Source organism: Martes martes (assembly GCF_963455335.1).
Source record: "Martes martes genome assembly, chromosome: 13".
In the NCBI taxonomy this organism is placed as follows: domain Eukaryota; kingdom Metazoa; phylum Chordata; class Mammalia; order Carnivora; family Mustelidae; genus Martes; species Martes martes.
In genome coordinates this window covers 38,540,959-38,566,592 of record NC_137901.1, presented here as the reverse complement: position 1 = coordinate 38,566,592, position 25,634 = coordinate 38,540,959, and the positions used below count along the sequence as shown (strand labels likewise).

The window sequence follows — 25,634 nt, the reverse complement described above, 5'->3', positions numbered from 1 at the left end:
CAGGAGGTTTTCTGTAACTGACATGGCAAAGATACTAGCCAGGGTATAGCTAGCTCCGAAGTGTAGACCATTACCTTGGGGGTCTGAATGTCATGTCATCCAGCCCTCACTGTGGACCTGCAGACATCACAGAGGAGCAGCAGATCCTCTGTCACGTGACAAGCTCACCACATGCTTTAAAATGCAGGTTCTCGGGACGTCTGGGTGGCTCAGTTGGTTGAGCGGCCGGCTGCCTTCGGCTCAGGTCATGATCCCAGGGTCCTAGGATAGAGTCCCGCACTGGGCTCCTTGCTCAGCAGGGAGCCTGCTTCTCCCTCTGCCTCTGCCTGCCTCTCTGTCTGCCTGTGCTCACTCTCTCTGACAAATAAATAAATAAAATCTTTAAAATGCAGGTTCTCTAGTTACACGGAGAAGGGCGAGCTAGCAAGTCTAAGATTTCCTGTCTGGTCCTGTAAAATCAGGCAGATAGAGGAAGAAGATGTGACTTAAAATAAGTCCATTAAGGTTAAAAAAAAAAAAAAAAAAAAAAGAACCAGAAAACTGCCAAGAGAAGCTGAAGGTGATTACCGGGAAGCAATGGGACCGATGCCTAAGCAGCAAGCAACCGGGGGGAGTGACTTATTCTGCGCCGAGGAAGTCCGTGGTGCTTAGGAAGCGTTCAGTAGAGGCCCAGCACTGTAAAATAAAAAGCGAAAAAGATGGAAGAATGAAATGAAAAAAAGAGTCTTAAATGTAACCATTTCTAGACAACACCCCATAAATCTTTTAGAGAATAAGGTTTTTGATGTTCTGTGACCTTATGAATCTTACAGAGTAAAAGAATCTGAATGCTGTGAAGCATTTTCACATCGGAATGGTCTTTAAGATTCCTTGAGGCATATTTATTTACATTTTACTCTCCCCTCATTGCCATTAAGTTGTTAATTCCTTGGGTACAGTGACCTTCCTGTCTGTCTTTGAGGCCCTCCCCACACCCATTACATCCCTCTTGTTTCATAAGAGCTGAATGAGTTGTGGATGAATTGTGTTTAGGTAGCGGAAGGGGTAGTAAGTTTGGATGAATGAGGCATCCTGTAGGTTTCAGCTTGCTTACACACCCTTGAATAAAAATGGTCCTGTGCTCCTAGGAAGGGTCATTCTTGTCTAGCAGCAGACACAGCAAAGAAAGATGAACCAGCCAACACCCAGTAGCCAGCCAGACAGGGAGAGCTGTTTCTCCCTGGCGTTCTCCCCATCAGGGTCAGACATTTAATTCATACAGTTTTAGAAATGTGCTCTGAGCCATCATTGCCTTCTCTAGGTAGAGGTACCTGTCTATAACTCCTAACCTGTTGAAATCATTCTGAATTAAAACAAATGGTGAAATCTTTTCTAACTGACATTGGTAACGCTGAAACTAAATGCAGTCAAAATCAGAGGGTAGGGTGTGAGTCTAAATTGTCATCCTTATTGTGAGATTTCCCTAACATATAAAACACTTCTCGTTGTCCCCCAAGTGCTTCCTTTCGGTCTGTGGCAATTCTCAGTCAAATTGCAGGCTAGTCACCTTAGTCAGGTAGAGATTTCACTTGGGTCTGGAACCTCATGCATTGTAGCCGAGGGCCTGGGCCGCTTCCCTGGGGAAACTGCTGGATAGACGCACTACAGACCTCCTTCAGGTCCCTTCACATGCCAGCTTCCCTGAAGAGGGTGAGGAACACACAGTAAAAAATTACCGGGGGGCACCTGGGTGGCTCAGTCAGTTAAGTGTCCTACTCTTGGTTTCAGCTCAGGTCATGATTTCAGGGCCATGCACTCAGCGGGAAGTCAGCTTGAAGAGTCTCTCCCCTGTCCTCTCCTCACTTGCTCTCTCTCTTTCTCTGTAAAATAAATAAATAATTCTTTCTAAAAAAATTATTGAACATTTGTATCCCTCAATCATTCTAGTCCTTCTGATGGTGATCTTGAAACTTTTACAAGAAATCTATCACTAAGCATGGGAACCCGTTACTTCTAACATAGGTTTTTGTTTGTTTGTTTATTTTCTTTGGTTTGGTTGTTCTCGTCCATGCTTACGTACGAAAATTACGAGACTATTTCTCTGAGTGGCTCTCTGATTGAATAGACATGGTAACAGAGTGAGTGGGTGCAATTGAATAAAATAATGGGTCTAAAGACTGTTTCTCTAATGATGTTAAAATAAAAATAGGTCTGTCACCCATTTTTACATCTTACATAGTAGAAACACTGTTCCGATAAGCATACAAACAAATGCTAACAATATCTACTGGGCTCTTTTATTGTCAGAGGGCTTGCAAATTAGTATCATAGTAAATATTAGATCACCAAGTAATCAGGCAGTAGAAACCACAGCTGGTGAGATGAAAGGTTGGTGACAGCTGAAAATTGGGTTTGAAGTACAGGTTTTCCTTTTTTTTTTTTTTTTTTAAAGATTTTATTTATTTATTCAACAGACAAAGATCACAAGTAGGCAGAGAGGCAGGCAGAGAGAAGAGGAAGCAGGCTCCCTGCGGAGCAGAGAGCCTGATGGGGGGCTGGATCCCAGGACCCTGGGATCATGACCTGAGCCGAAAGCAGAGGCTTTAACCCACTGAGCCACCCAGGCGCCCCTGAAGTACGGATTTTCTTGCCTCATCAGTTGTTTCATAGCTTCTCTCCTGGCCTGAGCAAAAGATGGAACTCATTTAAAACTTCCCCTGTGGAGCTTTCTGAGCTAACCCTGGCTACATTATCATCCCACGGTCTTTAGGGCACTTAGAGGATGGGTTGTAAACATTGAAAAAAAAAATGTTTAATTATATTCTCTCCTTCTACTTTTTTTTGTATTAATTTCTCACATTTTCCCCTAACTGAAATGTAAGTTACTTCAATTGGGGGTCATTGACCTAAACCAGTTTTTAATTATACTTCTTCCTACCTGATCACACAGTAGGAGTTTAAAAAGTACTTGCTAAACAAATCTAGTCTTCTAATGGATTATCTCTGAGAGGTTTTTAATAAATGTCTTTACTAAGCCCAACTCCTAGGATTCATTCCAGTGTGTTTTATTGGTTTAATCTTTTTGTAGTGAAGAATTAGTACTTTGCTGGTTTCATAAAATGTTACATACTTTTAAAATAAATCAATGAAGGAAAATTAAAATAAAATTCAAATAATGTCCCTAAATCCTATCATCCAAAATAATTTTCCCAGTGTTATATAAACATGATTTGACATCTTTTTTTATAATCACGTGCATATAACTCTCAGTGCTCATCACAAGAAGGGCCCTTCTTTTTTTTTTTTTTTTAAAGATTTTATTTATTTATTTGACAGACAGAGATCACAAGTAGGCAGAGAGGCAGGCAGAGAGAGAGGGGGAAGCAGGCTCCCCGCTGAGCAGAGAGCCCGATGTGGGGTTCGATCCCAGGACCCTGGGATCATGACCTGAGCTGAAGGCAGTGGCTTTAACCCACTGAGCCACCCAGGCGCCCCAAGAAGGGCCCTTCCTAATACCCTCACCCATCTAGCCCATCCCCCTGCCCACCTGCCCTCCAGCAACCATCAGTTTGTTCTCTATAGGTAAGAGTCTCTTGTGGTTTGCCCCCCCCATTTTTTCTTTCCCTTATGTTCATCCTTTTTGTTTCTGAAATTCGACGTATGAATGAAATCATATGGTATTTGTATTTCACTGACTAAATTATTTTGCTTAACATAATGCACTCTGCTCTGTCTGTGTCATGGCAAATGGCAAAATTTCATTCTTTTTGATAACTGAGTAATATTCCATTATGTATACATACCACTTCTTTATCCATTCATCATTTGATTGAAATTTGGGCTCTTCCCATATTTTGGCTGTTGATAATGCTGCTGTAAACATCAGGTACACATGCCCCTTTGAATCAGTATTTTTGTATCCTTTGGGTAAATTCCTATCAGTGCAATTGCTGGGTCATAGGGTAGTTCTATTTTTAACTTTTGAGGAACCTCCATACTGCTCTCCGTAGTGGCTGCACCAGTTTGCTTTTCCACCAACAGTGTAAGAGGGTTCCCCATCAGCTATAGCTGCTGTCAAAGAGGTTGCTGCCTATGTTCTTCTCTATGATGTTGATGGTTTCCTGTCTCACATTTAGGTCTTTCATCCATTTTGAGTTTATTGAGTTTATTTTTGTATGTGGTGTAAGAAAGTGGTCCAGTTTCATTCTTCTGCCTTTGGCTGTTCAGTTTTCCCAACACCATTTGTTGAAGGGACTTTTTTCCATTGGATAGTCTTTCCTGCTTTGTCAAACATTAGTTGACATTATAGTTGTGAGTCCATTTCTGGGATTTCTATTCTGTTCCATTGATCTATGAGTGTGTTTTTGTGCCAGTACGGTACTGTCATGATGACGATAGCTTTGTAATAGAGTTTGATGTCTGGAATATTGATGCTTCCAGCTTTGCTTTTCTTTTTCAAGATGGTTTTGGCTATTCAGGGTCTTTTGTGGTTCCATTCAAATTTTAGGATTGTTTGTTATGTTAAAAATGCTGGTGGTATTTTCATAGGGATTACATTAAGTGTATAGTATAGCATTAGTGTAGCATAGTATAGCATTAAATGTCTATACTGCTTTGGGTAATATAGACATTTTAACAATATTTTTTCTTCCAATCCATGAGCATGGAATGTTTTTCCATTTATTTGTGTCATCTTCAATCTCTTTCATAAGTGTTATAGAACACTTAGTTTCTATTGAACACTTATAGAACATTAGACTTTTTTAAAAAATATTTTATTTATTTATTTGATAGAGATTACAAGTAGTCAGAGAGGCAGGCAGGGAGAGAGGAGGAAGCAGGCTCCCTGCTGAGCAGAGAGCCCGATGCAGGGCTCAATCCCAGGACCCTGAAACCATGACCTGAGCCGAAGGCAGAGGCTTTAACCCACTGAGCCCCTTGACTTTTTAAGTACAAATCTTTTACCTCTTTGTTTAGGTTTATTCCTCAATATCCTATTGTTTTGTGCACAATTGTAAATGGGATCAATTCCTCGATTTCACTTTCTGCTGCTTCATTATTGGTATATAGAAATTCCACAGATTTTTGCATGTTGATTTTGTAACCTGTGAATTGACTGAAATAATGTATCAGTTCTAGCAATTTTGGGGGGGTCTTTTTTTTAAGATTTTATTATTTGAAAGAGAGAGTGCAAGAGGGGAGAGGGGCAGAGGGACAAGCAGACTCCCCCACTGAGGGGGGAGCCCAGTGTGAGGCTGGATCACAGGACCTGAGCCAAAGGCAGACACTTAACCAACTGAGCCACCCAGGTGCACCTTGATGGAGTCTTTTCGGTTTTCTACATAGAGTATCATGTCATCTGTGAAAACTGAAAGTTTGACTTCTTCCTTGCCAATTTGTATGACTTTTATTTCTTTGTGTTGTCTGAGTACTGAGGCTAGGACTTCCAGTACTATGTTAAATAACAATGATGAGAGTTACCCAGTATAACTCTCAGGAACATCCCTCTGTTATTCCTGACCGTAGCAGAAAGCGTTCAGTTTTTTCCCATTGAAGGTGATTTTAGCTGTGGGTCTTTCATATAGGGTTTTATAATGTTGAGGCATATTCTATCTGTTTCTACTTTGGTGAGAGTTTTTATCAAGAATAAAAAGTTGCTTTATGTCAGATGTGTTTTCTGCATCTACTTAGAGGATCATATGGTTATTATCCTTTCTGTTATTAATGTGGTGTATCATGTTGATGGATTTGCAGATATTGAACCACCCCTGCAGCCCAGGAATAAATCCCACTTGATCTTGATGAATAATTCTTTTAATGTACTATTGAATTTGATTTGCTGGTATCTTATTGAGAATATTTTCATTTATGTTCATCAAGGATATTGGCCTGTAATTCTTTTTAGTGGGATCTTTTCTGGTTTTGGAATGAAGGTAGTGCTGGCTTTGTAGAATGAGTTTGAAAGTTTTCCTTCCATTTCTGTTTTTTGGAATAGTTTGAGAAGAATAGGTATTAATTCTTCTTTAAATGTCTGGTAGAATTCCTCTGGGAAGCCATCTGGTCCTAGTCCTGGACTTTGTTTGTTGGAAGATTTTTTATTACTGATTCATTTCTTTGCTGGTTACTGTTCAAATTTCCTATTTCTTCCTGTTTCAGTTTTTGTAGTTGATATGTTTCTAGGAATTTATCCATTTATTCCAGATTGCCCAATTTGTTAGCATATAATTTTTCACAATATTCTTTAATACTTGTTTGTATTTCTGTGGTGTTGGTTGTAATCTCTCCTCTTCAATTTGTAATTTTATTTATTTGGGTCCTTTCTTTTTTCTTCTTATAAATCTGGCTAGGAATTTATCTATTTTATTAATTCAAAAACCAGCTCCTAGTTTCGTTGATCTGTTCTACTGTTTCAGTTTTGTTGTTATTGTTGTTTCTATCACTTATTTCTGTTCTAATCTTTATTATTTCCCTTCTGCTGGCTTTAGGCTTCATTTGCTGTTTGTTTTCTAGCTCCATTAGGTGTAAGGTTAGTGTGTATATTTGAGACTTTTCTTCCTTCTTGAGGTAGGCCTGTATTGCTGTATACTTCCCCCTCAGGACCACTTTTCTTGCATTCTAAAGGTTTGGGACCATTGTGCTTTCATTTTCAATTGTTTCCATGTATTTTTTTTTTAATTTCTTCTTTAACTTCCTATTTAACCCATTCATTGTTTAGTAGGATGTTCTTTAGCCTCTATGTATTTGTGATCTTTCCAATTTTTTTCTTGTGTTTGACTTCAAGTTTCATAGCATTATGGTCAGAAAATATGTATGGTATGATCTCAGTCTTTTTGTATTTGTTGAGGCCTGATTTGTGACTCAGTATGTAATCTCTTCTGGAGACTGTCCCATGTGCACTCGAAAAGAATGTGTATTCTGCTTTTTTAAGATGAAATGTTCTGAATATAGCTTTGAAGTCCATCTGGTCCAGTGTGTCATTCAAAGCCATTGTTTCCTAGTTGATTTTCTACTTAGATGATCTGTCCATTGCTGTAAGCAGGGTATTAAATTGTAAAATTATTGTATTAATATTAATGAGTTTCTTTATGTTTGTTATTAATTGACTTATATATTCAGGTGCTTCCACATTGGGGACTTAAATATTTACAATTCCTAGATCTTCTTGTTGGAGAGACCACTTTATTATGATATAGTGCCCTTCTCATCGTTTGTTACAATCTTTAGGTTAAAATCTAGTTTGTTTGATGTAAGTGGGGCCGCTGTGGCTTTCTTTTGATGGTCATCAGCATGATAGATGGTTCTCTATCCCATCACTTTCTATCTGCAGGTGTCTTTAGGTCAAAAATGAGTCCCTTGTAGGAAGCATATGGAAGAGTCTTTTTTTTTTTTTAATCCATTCTGATACCCTTCGTCTTTTGCTTGGAGCATTTAGTCCATTTACAGTCAAAGTAATTATTGTTAGATGTAAACTTAGTGCCATTGTATTGTCTGTGAAGTCATTGTTTCTGGAGATTTTCTCTGTTCCTTTCTAGTCTTTGTTGCTTTTGATCTTTCTTTCCCTCTTTAAATCCCCTTTAATATTTCTTGGAGGGCTGGTTTAGTGGTCACGAACTCCTCTAGGTTTTGTTTGTCTGGGAAACTCTTTATCTCTCTATTCTGAGTGACAGCCTTGCTGGATAAAGTATTCTTGGCGGCATATTTTCCCCATTCAGCACATTGATTATATCATGCCACTCTCTTCTGGCCTGCCATGTTTCTGTGGAGAGGTCTGCTGCTAACCTTATTTGTCTTCCTTTGTAATACAGTTAGGGATTTCTTATTATTTTTCAGCATTTTTTCCTTATCTTTATATTTTGCAAATTTTACTGTGATATGTCTTGGTGTTTTCCTGCTTTTGTTGATTTTGATGGGAATTCTCTGTGCTTCCTGGAATTGGATGTCTGTTTCCTTCCCCAGTTTAGGGAAGTTTTTAGCTATAATTTTCTCCAATAAACTTTCTGCCCCCTTTGCTCATCTCTTCGTCTCCTGGGACTCCTATGATATGAGTGTTATGCTTTATGGAGTCACTGAGTGCCCTAAGTCTATATTCATGATCCAATATTTTTCTTTCCCTATTCTTTTCAGCTTCATTATTTTCCATAATTTTTTCTTCTATATCACTTATTTGTTCTTCTGTTTCTTCCATCCTTGTAGTCATTATATCCAATCAGTTTCACATTTCAGTTATAGCATTTTTATTTTTATTTTTTGGCCTGACTAGTTTTTATCTCTGCAGTAGGGGACTTCCTGGTGTCTTCTGTTTTTCTCAAGCCCAACAAGTGTCCTTATGATTTTTTTTTTTTTAAATTCTGGTTCAGACATATTACTTATATCTGTTTCAATAAGATCCCTGGTCATGACCTTTTCCTTTGTTTAGGATGAATTCCTCTATCTTGGCATTTTGTCTAGGTCTCTGTCTTCTTCTCTGTGTAAGGAAAGCCTGTTATGTTTCCTGCTCCTGAGAACAATAGCTTTATTAAGAAGAGGTCATACACTGTCCAGAGTCTGGCACTTCAAGAAGTGTTTCTGGTGGATACTGTGTGCACTCTGCTGCTGTGTTTTGGTTGCTCTTTCCCTCAGGTCAGTCCTCTGCAGAATTTCTACTTGCCTGCAGTGAGAAGTGTTTAGATCTTGTCCAGAGTGTGGCAAGTTTTACCCCAGTGTATGCTGGGCCTGCTTGTTAAAAGAGGCCTGATCCTATTTCCACTGGAGCTGAAGCTCTCCTGTGGTCAGTAGCCTTGGTGCTTCGGCAGGGGTGGGGTTTGTGCTGGTCTTGTAGGGGAGGTGCCTGTTGCTCTGGCTCTCAGACTCACCCTAGTAAAGCAGCACCTGCAGAGTGCAGTGAGGTTAGGCTTGGTGTAAGTGGCTCAAGCTTCCACTGCGGGTGCTGTGCTGCTCACTGAAGTCTGTCCCATGTTGATGGGTTAAAATGGCATCAGCCTTCTCCTTCATCCCCAGGGAGGGACACCTACTGCTGTCCAGAAAGCCCTCACAGAAGAGCAACAAGTCTCTCCTCATGTGTCTGAGGCATCCCTCAGATTCCTGCCTTCGCTTCTTCTTCTGGGCCATCTGCTTACCCGGCAGCACAGTGCATGTGTGTTTGATCTCAGGCATACTGGCCGTTTTAAAACTCCAAACTTTTGGGACCCAGTGCAGCGTGGACCCATGCAGTCCTCTGGGGAGGGTCTAGCTGCGCTGGGGCTTGTGCCATGTTGTTCCGGAAGGGCGGTCACTCCAGTGCACAGGAGCTTGCAGTTTAAAGGGCAGCATGAGTTCAAGTTAGATGCCCCCAGAATCCCATTGGGCTTCTGGTAATGGATAGGACAATATAGTGACACCTGCTGGCTCCTTTGTCCCAAAAGGCAAAGCCACCTCTCCTAGATGCACTATAAGAAGGGAGAAAATCTCTCCCAGTGTATCCTCAGACTACACCATCTGTTCCCAGGCCTCTACCCACCTCCTCCACAGGAGCACCTTTCCACCCACCAGGCTCTACAGCCATAACCTAGAACTCGAAAACTCCAGGGTTTAAGCTGTATGGGTTGTAAACACTCAACACATCAGCCCCCTAGTTTCTCTAGTCAGTGGATTTGGGGATGAGTTTTCCTTGTGTGAGCCCCTGTGCATTGCTCGCTCTCTCTCTCCCTCTCCTCTCTCTGCAATCAAGGCTTCCTCCCCTCTGCAGCAGACACAGTCCTTTTCTTCCCTAGATCATATCTATATACCTGCTACCCTCCACACTGTGGCTTCTTCTCTCCTTCCAGTTGTGCTGCTTGTTCTATCAGTCCTCAGATCGATTTCTTGGGTGTTCAGAATGATCCAATATTTCTCTAGCTGTGTTGGAGGAACGAGGCAAGCATAGGGTTCTACTACTCTGCCACCTTAACTCCATTTCTGGAGGCTGAAGGTCTGAGATCAGGGTGCCAGAAGAGTCAGGTGAAGGCCCTCTTCTGAGTCAGACTTTGCTTATTGTCACCTGGTGGAAGAAAGTGATTTGACATCTCTTATTGTGTATCTATAGCCAGAGATCATCTTAGAAAAACTGTATTCACCATTTTAATTGAAAGTACTAAGTTTAATTAATTTTAGCTGAATAATAAAAAAGTAAAACCAAAAAAATAAAATTTCTGTACATTGCCACAAAATATATTCATATTTAAAATTTTCTCTAAAGGTATTAAAATATGAAAAACTGAAATAGTGATTTTTTTTGATACTCTTTACAATATTGGACAATCTATTATAAAGGATGTATGAATAAACACAATTACAGACACTCCTACCCCCATGTTTTTGTTAGCTTTATTATTTTTAAACATCAGGGTTGCTAACATTTATGTTCTGTTTTGTAACCATTATCTCTATAGTTCTTTAACCTCAGTGCTATTTTTTAATGCATTCAATGCTACCCAATAGACTCATTATAGACTCATTCACTTCATTTGTGAAGTCTATGTTGAATCACACTGTAGATGATTTGCTTTTGTCCTATGATAAATTTTTTCCCCTTAGACTGAATCTTTAAAGTCTATTTTTCTCTGAGCTCTTTTAGAATCATTCCTCTCTAATTTCTTTGAAGACAATGAAGAATTCTTTCATTTTGAACTCTTTTTGTATTTCTTTGGGTTCCTCTTGTAACAAAAGACCCTGGTCTGCATCTTGCATGGGCTCCTTCCCTCCAGGTGGGTATTATGTCTGTGTCTCTGTGTTTGTGTATTTTTTGCATAAATCCTCTGTGGGTTCCCTTCTGGGAAACAGGAGTTTTTATTTTATTTTATTTAAGATTTTATCCATTTATTTGACAGAGAGAGACAGCAAGAGAGGGAACACAAATGGGGGCAGTGGGAGAGGGAGAAGCAGGCTTCCCACTGAGCAGGGAGCCTGATGCGGGCTCAATCCCAGGATGCTGGGATCATGACCTGAGCCTAAGGCAGATGCTTAAAGACTGAGCCACCCAGGGGCCTGAAATAGGAGTTTTTAAGCTTACAGATTACCTACCCATTGATCAACAAGTACACCAAAGTCTGCAGCCTTCTCAGATGGGTGGTCTTTGAAGTCCCTTGGGCCTAAATAATAGAGAATTTCCCTGACCCTGATTGGACATATTCCACATGATTTTTATCATGATTTTTATCATGAGGTCAGCCTAGTGTCTTCTTGTATGGCATAGATTCTCACTGTGGTAATTTGGCAAGCGATGCTTCTCTTCCCTCCTTCTCTGGACTTCAGCTACTTCACTCTCTCTGGTGTCCAGGAATTAGATACTAAAATGACATCTTTTTCTTCCTCTGAATGCTGTAGGGAGATGAGGTACCAGCTCTAATGAGATAAGACAATCAGATATAATTGGATTGTTCTTAAGCCAATTAAGAGTAAGTGTGTAAGGATAATTAAAATGGGATTAAACATCCTGTGTGGCTACAAATTTAGCAATAAGTTCATCTGCTCTGTCTTTGTTCCAAAATTATGGAACATTTATTGTTTAGTTGGACATCTTTGAAATAGATTTTCTTTTGGGTTTGTCATTAAAAATTATGTGCCTCTCTGAATCTTCTTTTATCAATGATATTCTTAAAGATTTTAAACCATACTAAATAGTAATCTATAGCATAAGTATTGCTTTTCACATTGCTTACAATATATTTTTCAAAGTCTTACAATTTTCTTATTTCCCTAGCACTCCTCCTCAGTCAGAATAACTCTTGGTAAATGACCTCACCTCCTTCATTTGAGATTATTTAGGCCATAAAAGAGAATTAAACAAACTCCTTTCCTATATTTCTCAACATTTCTGTCTCTAGGTTTTGCCTTTGCCTCCACTGCTGAGAAAAGAAGCTTCTCCCTAATTCTTCTCTCCTAGTGTTTTTTTTTTTTAGTTGTGAAATATTTTAAACATAGAGAAAAATACAGATACTAATAAAGCAAGACACCTATGTACCTACCTCCTTGACCAAACAAACATTAGAGTTTGTCAGATTTGCTTTAGATTTTTTTTTAAATGATATGAATTTTGTACTTTTTTGTGTCATATTGGTTGATGATTTTTTTTTCTTTTTTCTCTTTTTCTTTTTTTATTATGTTCAATTAACCAAAGTATAGAGTACTTCATTAATTTTTGATGTAGTATTCAGTGATTCATTAGTTGCTTATAACACACAGTGCTCATCACCACACATGCCCTCCTTCATTCCTATCACCCATTTACCCCGTCCCCTACTTCCCTTCCTTCTATAACCCTCAGTTTGTTTCCTGGAATCCAGAGTCTCTCATGGTTTGTCTCCCTTTCTGATTTCTTCCCATTCAGTTTTCCCTCCCTTCCCCTGTGGTCCTCTGCACTGTTCCTTATGTTCCATATATGAGTGAAATGATATAATAATTCTTTCTCTGCTTGACTTATTTCACTTAGCATAATCCTCTCCAGTTCCATTCATGTGGATGCAAATGATGGGTATTCATCCTTTCTGATGGCTGAGTAATATTCCATTGTATATATGGACCACATCTTTATCCACTCATCTGTTGAAGGACATCTTGGCTCCTTCCAGTTCGGCTATTGTGGGCATTGCTGCTATGAACATTGGGGTGCATCTGCCCCTTCTTTTCACTGTGTCTGTGTCTTTGGGATAAATACCTAGTAGCGCAATTGCTAGGTTGTAAGGTAGCTCTATTTTTAATGTCTTGAGAAGCCTACAAAACTAAGAAGCAACCCATGGAATGGGAGAAGATAATTTTTTTTCTCTTATACTGTTCTTGTTTGTCCTTATTTTGAAATAAAGGTATATTAACTTGAAGTGAATTGGAAATATTTCTTTATAAACCTATTCTCTAGAATATGTACAAAATGGAAGAGTTCCTTAATGGACTGGTAAAACTCATCGTTAGGGCAACTTATATATTCAGTATGTATGTGAGGTGGGGAAGATGCCTGTTTATCCATTTTTTTAAGTTTCTGCAAATTTATTCAGGTCTCCTATTTTAAATTAAATTTGAATATTTATAAACCTGAAAATAGTTGGTCTTCAAAGATATTGGATAAAGTCATAGTATTTTCTTATGCCACTTAAAATCCATTTTTCATTATGTGCCATGTGTACTATATCTAGAATTATGTCCCTACCTTTCATTTCTCTATATTTATACCAAGTCTTACCAGAGGTATATCTATTTCATTAGTCTAATACAAAAAACAAAACCAAACCCCTTTTTTTGGTGTTGATGGTCTTCATTGTCCTTTTCTATTTCATGAATGTATACTCTTATTTTTATAATCCTTCCTTCTTTCTCAAAGTTTTCTTATTTGTTTATTAACTCCTTGATTCATACACTAATCCTTGAATTTTCAGTATTTTTTTCCTACTCTGAAATAGATATACTTTATCTTTTAAACCGAGTTGCATTTCACAAATTTTGGCATTGTCATTTAGAATCCAAATATTTTCTAATTTCTATTAAATTTTCTTCTCTTTAGCTTATGAAATACTTAGAAATGTGCTTTTGAGTGTCTAAATATACAACAGATGTGGGAGGATTGGAGAGTTGCCGTGTTTGTGTTATTGTTACCTAATTAGATGACATTTAATACTGTTCATCATTATTTGTAGAGACTTGCTGGTCAGTTTTTGTGTGGTTTACTGTTCCTTGAGTGATGACAAACATTGCTTTCTCTAACAGCTCAGTGCAGTGCCCTATGTTAAATTCATTGCTTCAACATTGATTATTGAGTTGTTAAAATTCTCTTATTAAGACAAGTTTTTTGTCTGATGTCTCAGTTTCTGGTAGAAGATGTTAAGACTTCCCACTAGCATCGTGTAATGGCACTTTCCCTTTTAAGTTCTCTCAGTTTCAAGTTTTTTAATGATATGCTGCTTAAATGATTGCAGATTTAAGGTCATTATATCTTCTTAGTGAATTCATCCTTTTATGATCTTTCTCATCCACAACAAGGTTTTCTACCTTTGCTTATGTTGTCTGATGTTAATATTGTTGTATTATTTTATTGTTTTGAGTCTCAGCCTAGTACATGTTTATTTCATTTTCATCCATTCCTTATGATTTTTAAGTTTATTTCTTGTAAGCAGCATGTAGCTGGATGGTATTCCTTTTTAAATCTAGTATGAAAATCCATTTATATTTATTTTTATTTTGTTGGACTTAATTTTTAATTTTCCCCCGCTTTTATTCCTTCCATTTGATGCATTGAGATCTCCTTCCATGCACTTATTTGGAAATATCACTCTTGTTGCTTCTAGTGGTCACCTCTAGAGCTTTAACCAAGCAAAGAACTAGTCCAAATCTCTCCTTCCCAAATCAGACCGGGGTTTATGTAGCGCTCTCATTTCAGCCAGCAGTCCCATCTTACATGCAGTTATTTTCCATTTTATTTCCTCGTTATTTAACTTATTTACTTTATTTAACTCTCACTAGTTCTTAGTATTATCCTTCAAAGTTAATATTTACTTGGACCTGCTCTGATCTTTTAGTCTCTTAGTTGACCCATGGCTTCTGCAACCCATTTATTTCTTCTTTGATTTAATTTCTTCATTTGTTGCGAACAGCCACTAATGATTATTTTAGCAAGATTCTCTATAGAGTTTCCATTTTTTTTTTTTTAAGATTCTTTATTCATTTGAGAGAGAGACAGAGGACAAGCAGAGGGGAGAGAGAGAATCTCAAGCAGACTCCCTGTTGATTGTGGAGCCTGACTAGGGCTCATTCTCAAGATCCTGAGATCATGACCTGAGCTGAAATCAAGCTTGACTGAGCCACATTGGTTCCCCAATCCTGAAAATGTTTTAGATTATTGCCATCATCTACATTGATACTTATATTCTCTTGACCCTTTGAAGATATTCTACTGCTATTATTCATTGATAAAATTTCTGTGTCTTATTATCATCCCTTTGGATGTAATCTGTTTTTCTAAAAAATTGTTATAAGATACTCTTTTTGTTTTTGATGTTTTGTTTCTTGAGATTTGGTATATTGTGTTATCCAAGAACTCATAATTTTTTCAGTTCTAAAAATGTGAGCCATTAGCTCTTCAAATACTGCCTGCCCTCCATCTGCTATTTTGAATCTCCTGTAGATGTTCATTCTGACTGCTTATGCCATTCCCCATATTTCTTCACTATCCTATTTTGACCTGTCACTTTTTATGCTGCATTCTAGATATTTTCATCAACTCTGTATTTTAGTTAATAACTCTTTCCTCTTCTGTGTCCATTACCTTTTTTTAGTTTAAAAACTAAATTTTCATTTCTAGGTGTTCTGTCTGGTTCTGTTTCAAAGTCACTTATTCTTTCATCATAGTTCCCTGTTTACTAATAATGACTTTTATTCTGTCTTTTGTCACTAATTATTTAAAACAAGAGTTGGCAATTTTTTCTGCGAAGGGCTGAGTAGTAAATATAGGTCATGCAATTTCTGGCACAACTATTCAACCCTGCATTGTAGTGCAGAGGCACACCTGGGCAGTTGCTAAACAATTGGGCTTTTACTATGTTCCAGTAAAACTTTATTTACCAGAACAGAAATTGGACTGGATATAGCTCATGGGCCATAATTTGCTAACCCTTGATTTAAAATATACTCTATTAAAACAGCTCACATTCAAGGTGTTCTCTTAACTCAAGTAACTGAAAGTAATTCTTCTCTTTGATGGATCAACTGGCTGTTTGTTAGAGTGGATTATCTTCTTGTATGTCGTAATTTTGAGTTGTGAACTCTACACAGAGCCTTCTGTTGAAGCTCAGTGTACCTTGAGTTGTAGAATTATCCTTCAAAGTGTGTTGGTATTTTAGACCCTGAAACTAATATTTTTATAAAGGATTGCTTTTTAAATTATTACTCTCAAAATACCCCGAGTGGGAATCTTTTGAACTAATCCAAGTGCTTAGTGTTCAGCCTTATATATGGGAAATCACACAACTCTGAGCTAGCTATCAATGCCTCTGTTAAAATTAACAGAACTCTTAGTATTATTATTATTGATCTATGGTTTTATAGAATCTATAAAAAATTGTAGTTGTTAGCATTTATGCTCCCAAAGTTTTTAAAATCCTGCTTAATTGGAAGACCATAATTAAAATACTTCTTTATCTAGACCTGATGCTACTTTGACTAAGATATATAGATGGTATTGAGTGAAGTATACATTATGAAAATAAAATACAAGTAAGACAGGACAAAAACACAAAGGAGCTTTGGAGAGTTCTTTCTGAAATGTCACTTTTAAAAGTGACAGCATTAGATGTATTATTGAATGTGTTCAGTATGCATATATATGTGTACATACATGTACATGTTTTCCCCAGTCTTCAGTGAATTAATGCTCTTGCTTGTTTATCACAGGACACTTGAAATGGACCAAAGCTGAGGACATTGACATAGAAACCCCAGGATCTATTCTTGTCAACACTAACTTGAGGGCATTAATAAATAAACATACGTTTGCTTCCTTACCTCAGCATTTTCAACAATACCTCCTGCTTTTGCTCCCAGAAGTGGATAGGCAGGTAAGTAGGAGTTTTAAGACATTTGATATTAGTCACAAGGTATATTATCATGAAGTGGCAGTTCCGTTATCAAAGATGACTGATATGTATGTGGACCGTTTTTATAACAGTATGGTCTATTTATAATATATAGACTATGGTGTGTTTAATTTGCCAAAACAGAACCATTTTTATTATCAGTAGAGAGCCAATTCAAATTTTAAAATATAGCACACTGCTGTGGAGTGAAAACAACAGACCTTTCCACGTTGGAAAGGGAAAACAAAGAAATCAAACATTCCATTATCAAATAAATCTTTGAAGTAGCTGCTCCTTTGCCTGGAGGGAATATTGAAGTGCAGCAATAAAAAGCCAGGGTTTCTAAGAAATTATGTAAATGTTTTTATTCTCAACTCTTTCCAAAAAGCATTTAAAATTTATGTTTGCAGTTGCCTTCTGAGACTCTATCATCGTGAGTGTGATTGCCTATAAATAATCACCTTTTATCTTTTTTTTTAGTATAACTGGAAATGCTTTAAGTTTATTTTTGTATTTTGAAAAGCCTCTAAAATAAGGAAATACAAATATAGACCCATAATAGCAGGCATCAATCATCTTCTAAAGCTGTTTCCTTAGAAAAGGAAAAAATATTTCATCACATAAACTTTTATTAAATTTCACAAAAGTTATTAAATGGCAACTAGGAAAAATTTCCTTGTGATTCTTATTTCAATAAATTTTGACACTGTATATAGTTTCCAGTTGATGGACATAATGTGTATGTGTTTATGTATTTGCATTTCAAAATGAGAGGTACATCCGTATACTGAAATGGGCGAGATTGATTCAATATTTCCACATTACTTTGAATAAATTTTCTTAGCTTTTTATTTGATTCCATTTTCTACTAACTTAGCTGCCTTCTTTCGTATATATTTAAAGTGTGATGAGCTGTGGTTTTCTACCACTCGTATGTATCTCTTTGGTGGAGATTATTGTTCACATTTAGAAAAAGATTATTTTGATTTGGGGTACATTTCTGTTTGGGAGTTTGCCTTCATTCCATGAAAATGTGCTTAATGTTTACTATGAATATGGTATGTTTTAGGTACTTTGGAGTAATGGAAAGACAGTAAGTGCCTTTTAAGTATTTATTCATGATTAAGTATGCTTTAGTTGGATACATAAGTTATATTTGTGAATAATCAAAATGTGAGGTAGAAGCAGTTAAGACTAGAGGGGAAAGCACAAGGTATACTGAGCTTTCATATGCAGAAGGGAAAAATCGGAGACAAATTTAAGGTCCTTGCATTGGGCCTTGAGATGTAGGCAGGATTTGAATAAAATAGATGGAAATCTATCAAGTGAAAAGTTCAAAGATACAAAATCAAGAGCTATTTTCGTGGGAGTCTGGATTGTAGGAAGAACCGTGCAAAAGAATCTGGACAGACAAATTGGAATTCAATTTTGGAAGATTCCTTGAGTATGAGGCTAAGGAGTCTGAACAGTGTTCTCCCTGTGTTTGCAAAGCCACTGAGGGCTTTTGAGCACAGCTGTAATAGAGTAAGATTGTTGCTTTTTAAGAAATTTATTCTGGCAGTATTGAAAGGGAATGTAGAGATGGGAAGCATAAAAGTGGGAAGGGTTGTTAGGAAGCAATTTTAGTTGTTCCAAAAAGGCAAAATGAGGGCTTGAATTTGGAGAATAGTGTTGAAATTAAAGAGGAGGAAGATAATGTGATCATCACCATCATTATCGAGTGGTAGCACTTTTACATTTTGTCAAATAACACTTGAACAAGGTGTAGGGAGAAGCCACTCATCACTCGGGTTTTAAATTTGTGTAGCTGAGAACTGAGTTTGGAAGTTAAGAAAAACTTTTTTAAGGGGGGATTGGTGAAAGAGACTGATTTATTAGCTCTAGAACTGTTTCCTTCATCTCAGCGTACGAGTGGTTCACCTTGTTTACAGTTCTGTCCACGGCTCCTGGGATAAGATTTGGCACACACAAGGTACCGAATAAATCTTTTGGAATGAAGAAATGACAAACTGCCCTAGGTTTAGCCAAATATTTCGGTAACCCAGAAGGCCAGGCGAAGCCTAGCATTTTTTTCAACCTGTAGCAATTTCTGTTCATTTCTTCCAGTCAGCGTGAGAAGTGTAAATGCATAAGGCCCAGTAGCTGTCCTCATATAACAAGTAGTCCACCAGCAGATTACTCAAGCAGTAGTTACGGAGCGTGCGCTGTATACTCTGTACACTTTGCTAAATACAGAGGATGAAAGTGGAGAAAGACCACCTCACACTGATCTACAGTACACTATGCTCATTACTAGGTTAAGAAGTCTAATAACTGGGCAAACCAAATTAGTGTAAGACCAGGAAGAGCAACACAAATGTCAAAGTAGACTTTTAAAGAAAGTCTTCTGTAGGGACAGAGGACGAAGAAATTTAATCAGAAACTAGTATTGGAGAAGATTTTATAGGTGGAACGGATACCTCAGTTGAGCCTTGAAGGGCTAGTATTTTGCAAGAAGAGCCGACAGAAAGTGAATTCTATAGAGGGAGAGCATGTCATTTATGAAGATCTGCTGTTTGTGTGTTCCAGAAGATTTAGTAGTTCGGTCTGACTGGCTTCTCCTATGGGGGGAAAGTGGGGAGCTCCTCTGCTGACAGGGAGTCTGGTTTACAGCCTTCGTGGCCTGGTTGCAGGTTAAGCTCTTTGAACTTTTTCTGAAACCAGTGGATGCCATCATAGAGTTTTTCAAATGAGAAATGACCTGGTTACGATAATGTAAACAGATATTTTCATGCCTGGACATAGGGGAGGGAAAAAGGATAAATGAAGTGCACTCCGTATTTTCTCCTAGGAGCTAGTAACCCTGTGAATGATGAATTGGACAGGCAAAAAGATAAGACACAGGGAATCTGGGTAAGAGACAATTGCAGTAGTTGAGATATGAGATAAGAGTATGACCTTGGGCATTGGCCTTGGAAATGAGAAGAAAGGACTGAATTCCAGACATAGTTTTCAACCTACTTGAGTAGGAATAAATGACAGATTGCCTGTGGGATAGGGTTGTAAAGGGTCTAGAAGGCAGCTGGATATTTTATCTAGGGTGACTTGGGAGAACTGAAAGGCTCTATGGGCCTATCAACCGTTTGATACCAAGAAATTTAGAGCTCTGTCTCTGTGTGCCTTGCTGGAGGTGAGCTGACGCACCCTCTTTCCTGTCAGGAAGGGGGGCGGGAGACTTGATGCAGCAAGCTCCCCAAACTGCTGCTGTTTCAGTACAGCTTAGAAATATCAGTGGGGTTGGATGCCACCACTTTCTGGGCCAGAATGACTAGAAAAGGCATGCAAATGTGAAGCTAATTACATGGATTTATTTGAACCAGTGGAAAGTACTATAATTATAGGAAATACCTCAGAATTTCACTTGTATGAAAGCTTGTCTTTATGTATCTGTACCGAATGTGAAAGTCCCAGGTTTCTTGTTTCCTTCCTTTGACTCCCCCGGTTGCTGCCAGATCTCCCCCCTGAAGCAGTCCCTACCAGCCTCTGTCCGACTCTAGACCATAGAAAGCTGGGGATCATTCAGTAGTTACCTCTTCAAATATGGAAGCTAGGTTTCCCATTTATCTTATCAGTGCCAATTGTCATTCTGCCAACCTGTCTGGTGTTTTGTTTTTCTGTATTTTTACTTTTCTGTCTTTTATAAAGGCCTGCTTATGTTACATTTCATATATATTAACTCTCGGTTTTTTTATGACATTTTCAGAACTAGCTTTATATGTATTTTTACTCTACACATTATACTGCAAATAACAGAAATACAACTCAAACTGCTTTAAATATAAAGGGATTTATTGGCTTAGGTAATTGGAAGATAGACATTAGAGTGGGCTTCTGGTTGTTGGTCCTGGGATCTACTAATTGTCAAGAACGCCTTTCATTATTATTTAATGAATTGATTTTAAAAATTGTCTTTCTTCTTGTTGGCACTACTCTAATCCCCCCCCCTTTTTTGTTGGTTTTTGTTTTTGTTTTTGTTTTCTAATTCCCTTTTGTGATAGGATGACTACATGAATCAAAAAATGGGTACTTGGCTTCTTGGTTCACCTTCATGGGGAAAATGCTTCTGTCCTAGTATTTCAAGGAAAAGGTCTCAATTCACACTACTGGTACTACTAAGATCACAGGACCACTTCTTAAACAATGCCTCTAGCTAAGGAAATGGAATATGCAAATTGTTTAGAGCCACTAGACCTACCCTTGAACCTCAGCGTGCTCACCAGCTCAAGTAAAAGGGCGCACTCTGATAGAGGTCAGGGCTACTTTAGAAATCTGGTTTTTAGGAAGTTATGTTAGAGGATACACAACTGGGGTGGGGGAGAATCTTGGCAGTCCACTAACAGTCAGTGCCCACTCCAGGGGGTAGGTATTGAGTTTGGTTTTAACAGATTGGATTGAGATGCTTCTACTGTATAAAATATTGAGAAGAAATTACACAGGTTTCAAAACTGAAGGAGATGGAGTTAGTTTATAAAATCTACATAGGTAATGGTGTCAGCTATGGGATTTGATGAGGCTACCAGATATAGTCATCCCAGAGGAATACTTGTATTTATGAGAGGGTGTGGATGAGAAAGAGTATGGGAAGGAGCCAGGGAATAGACAGGAAATAGCAAATACTTCAGAGATCGTCAAGTGCAGGTTGTAGACTGCCAGCAGTGGCAAATGGACGGTAGGAGGTCAGTGGGGAGTAGGTGGGATATCTTTCCTTTGACCTTCTAGATCCACCTTTCAGCTTTCTTCACTCTGCTTTGCTGCAGGAGGCTAATGGACTAGAGGGGTGATAGACTCTAGTATTAGAGTCCATATTAGTATGGACTAATGCACCAGGGGCACATATGCGTTCTGTTTTTTTTTTTTTAAACATCTTTTTTTTTTTTTTTTCTTTGTCAGAGAGAGAGAGGAGCGAGAGTGAGCACAAGTAGACAGAGTGGCAGGCAGAGGCAGAGGGAGAAGCAGGCTCCCTGCGGAGCAAGGAGCCCGATGTGGGACTCGATCCCAGGACGCTGGGATCATGACCTGAGCCGAAGGCAGTGCTTAACCAACTGAGCCACCCAGGCGTCCCGCGTTCTGTATTTTTTTTTTAAATTTTTTTAATTTTTTAATTTTTAAATAATCAGACACTTTTAGAAATTTGAAGAAGATACATTAGAGAATTAGTTTCCAGCCTGGTAATCCTTCCAGGACCCCCCTTCCTCCAATATATTATGACTCTAATATATTTGCACCTGGCACCTATTCGTTGGCACATAATTTTTGTTCGTCCCAATACTGCTGATGTTTACTTGATCATTTTGATTAAAATGTACTTGCCAGTCTTCTGCAGTACAAAGTTGCTTCTTCCCTCATCTTTAAATAGTATCTGGTGAGGAGTTTCTTTTAAATTATATAAATATCCTTTGTCTCCAGACCTTCAGTTTATTCATTTATTTGTATCTGTACGGGTTCGTTGTTTTTTATTTCTTCAGTAGATTACTATGCTTGAATTGCCCCGCAGTTGGTCACTGAGAGCCTGTCCAAGCTGGCTTCTGTGTCTTCTGAGGTCTCCATTGCCTTCAGATCCCTTCATTGTTGTGAAGCACACCACATTGTCCCAGTCTCTTCTTATACTTTTCTTGCCCAGGCTCTGTAACGACCCCTTTCTTCAAGGAGCCGTGTTTCCCTCGAGTGGAGGATGGTACTTAGGAATCAGGAGCTCACAGCACGTGTACTACTCTGTGTGTGTGTGACTACCTCCTAACCTCTGTGTCAGGGAGACAAGGAACATCTTACAGAAGAAAGAGCATAAGTCTCTCAAAATGTATAAACACAACATAATTTATATTGACATTTATTTCTGTATCTATGTCTCTATCTTGTAAACCAGGAATTTACCTCCAGTCCTAATCTAATACCCCATGGTTTATTCTAGTTTTCTCTCTTTCCGTAGCTGACACTGACATTGAGAAACCCTGTTTTTATTACTCTTAATATATCCAAATATTTGGTTAATCCCCTTATAGGTAGCCGCTCTTCCATACTGCCCCATGATGGTCGTCTTTACTACACTCAGGCCTGGACTACGTGGCAAGCTACTTACCCACTCATCCTGCTGAGGCACTTTTCCCTTCCGGCTTGACCTCTGACACTACATATCAGGTCGCTCCTCTGTGTAGGCGGTGTTCCTCACCGTGCAATGGCTCTGCAGCTCCTCTCCAGGCTTCCCTCCGTGTGGATACTACCTCACCCCCCTAGGCTCTGTGATCGCACTTTGGGCCATCATGCGTCCCTCTGCTCCTTTTCTGGCATAGGGGCCTATATTGTTTTAAGCTTCAGGCTTGAATTATTTGGAAGCAGGAAGAGAAGGCCCCATGGATTTTAATTGGGTTCAGCTCTAAGAGAGCCCCAACAGAGCTTTGGGCTAAAGAAGAGTGAGATTGAGCCCCTCACCAGCCCTGTGTGCTCAGTACATGATGCATCCATCAGCCAGCTCCTATCAGAAGGTCTTCTCCCTATAGCTCTCTTCCTGTCCAAGTTCTGACAAACCCTTTCTCCTGGTACCCTTCAGGTCCAATACTACTTCCCATTATTAGCTTTAGTTTACTGAACTATCTTTGGTGGTTTGCTGCACCCTGATCATACCTTTCTTTGTAAGTAGTCCCTTTAATCTACCCTCTTTAAATGATGCTAACTTGAATGAGCCATCTGTGCCTGCTGGGACTCCTGACTGACAGACTTTGTGAAGATGTAGAATTATATGGATACAGGTGAATTCTAGTGGTTCAGGGAAGGGATAGATATATATTTCATTCATTCATTCATCCAACCAATGTTTACTTAACACCTATTATGTGCCAGATAAGCACTGATAATACAAACACTAATAGAGTAATAGTTCCAACCCAGAGAGAGGTGATGGTTCTTGAGGGGAGACAGAGATGTAAAAGCCTATAGTTACAGAACTAGGCCATGGCGGTGGTATACACGTTGTGCTATAGGAGCAATGAGGAGATAATCGTATTTTATAGGTAGGAGTTAGAGAATGCTTTGAAGAGAATGTGTCATCTAAACTTCATCTGGAAATACAGAGGAGGTTTACCAGGAAAAGGAGTGTGGTAGGCATTCCGAGTAGAGAAGACCATATGTGCCAGTAATAATAGTGATGATATATAGTGCTAAGCCTCCTACATCAATTATCACTAATTCTTGCTGTAACTCTCTAAAGAGTTCGTATTATTAACTCTGCTGTATATCTATGTGGAAATAAGGATTGGGGAGAAAAAAAGGATTTACCCAACTTCTTCCAAGTAAAAACATAGGAGCCAAAATTTGAACACGGATTTATCCATCTCCAAGTTCATGCTCTTTGTTCTGCATGGCATCCCTTGCCCTCCAAACACAGGCAGAGAAGTACCTGTTCCCCATCAACATATAAGTTGAGATGGAAGGGGTACAGAGGGAGTAAACTGAGATTAGAAGGGGGAGGTTGGAGCAAAGCTTTAAAAAAAAGGCCTTCTGTGTCAGTGAGCAATGTAGAATCTATGAAGATTATATGTTTGGAGTGTGACGTTGTTAGATTTATGTTTGAGAAAAGGCTTCCTTTAAAGGAGTGAAGCGTGAAGTGGAGGAGAGAGATTCTCCCACTTTCCACCTTGCTGTGCTTTAGTCATTCTGTCTTCCTTCCTGCCCCTCAGACCTACACCTAACCTTCTATTCCTCATCCCTGTGCTTGCCGAGAGCGCTGCTAGAAAGGCTTCAGGGCATCTTGCGGCAAGGCCGGCTTCTTCTCATCCCCGTCAGTGTCATCTCCTCACAAAGGCTTTTCTTGTCCTCCCTCCCACGTCAGGTAGCCTCTGCAGTTGTTCTCTGACTTACTTTTCTGTTTATTTCCCTTCCAGCACTTAATCATTGTCAATAATTACTTGCTTTTGGATTTGTTCATTTGTCTTCCCTCATGAGAACCCAGGACAGTGACTTTGTGGCTTTCTTCTAGTCACTGTGCCTGGCATGGAGTAAGGGTTCAGTAAATGTTTTTTGAATGAATCAATGAATATAGGGTAGGAATCCACTTAGAAGCTAGTGTAACATGTCCAATAAACCCAAGAACATAGCCAAAACCATTAAAGAATGAAAAAGAAAGGCCTATTTCACGAGACGTTAGTTTGCTATTGTTGCCATAACAAAATACCACAGATTGGGTGGCTTAAAAACAAATTTATTTTCTCACAGTTCTGGGAGGCTGGAAGTCCAAGATCAAGGTGCTGACGTGGTTGGATTTTCCCGAGGCCTCTCTCCTTGGCTTGCAGAATAGGCTCCTTTTTGCTGTGTCCTCACATGGCCTTTTCTCCATGTACCCACATCCCTGCCATCCCTTCCTCTTTTCGTAAAGACATTGGCCACATTGGATTAGGGCCTTGCCCTACGACCTCGTTTATGCTTACTTTCCTCTGTAAAGGCATGGTCTCCAACTACAGTCACCCTGGAGGCTGGGGCTTCAACAGGAGAACAGGGGGTGGGGTGGGGGCACAAGCTAATCCAACACAGACATTTTAGAGATAAAACCATCAGGACTTGGTAATTGGATTTGGGTGAGAAGGAGGAATTAAATATGTATTTTAGGCAGTAAGTGTTTATTGCACATTTGAGAATAGCAAAAGATTGTTATGTCTTAAAAGCCAGGGTAGACTTAAACATGTTTTTGTCCAAAAATTGAGGTTGTTGAGGGGAGAAATTGAAGATAGAAGAAAGAAGATTTGAAAAATTGACCAAGTTTTAGAATAGATGGGCCGGGACTAAATTGGAGAAGAGGCTGGTTTAAGGGGGGAAAAAAAGTACTGATTTCTGAGATCAGAGAGAAGAGAAGCAGGAACGGAGGAGTGAAGAAGAGGAGGAGTGAAGAAAAACCGAACAGGAAGCACAGCGGGAGAGTGAAGGACTTTGAGCTGCGCGGTGGTGTGTTTGCTCAGCCACTAGAGGCTTATGGGTGTCAGGAGAGTAACAAGGCTTTGGCAGGCAGCCTGAAGGGTGGTTCTGAGGGTCCATCCTGGTGAAAAAGTGATTGCTCATCAG

The 25,634-nt window shown here is 38.9% G+C and overlaps 1 protein-coding gene across 2 annotated transcripts in view; it reads left to right on the top strand.

Annotated features, from left to right (window-relative positions):
- ASXL3 (ASXL transcriptional regulator 3) overlaps nucleotides 1-25,634 on the top strand; it is a gene marked incomplete at both ends in the record, with an annotated part of 181,288 nt that overhangs the window by 98,672 nt on the left and 56,982 nt on the right. For both annotated transcript variants that reach the window (XM_080820981.1, XM_080820980.1), the window contains one exon: nucleotides 16,369-16,532. In XM_080820981.1, coding sequence (XP_080677107.1) covers nucleotides 16,369-16,532 — 164 coding nt within the window. The remainder of the gene's footprint in view (nucleotides 1-16,368; nucleotides 16,533-25,634) is intronic.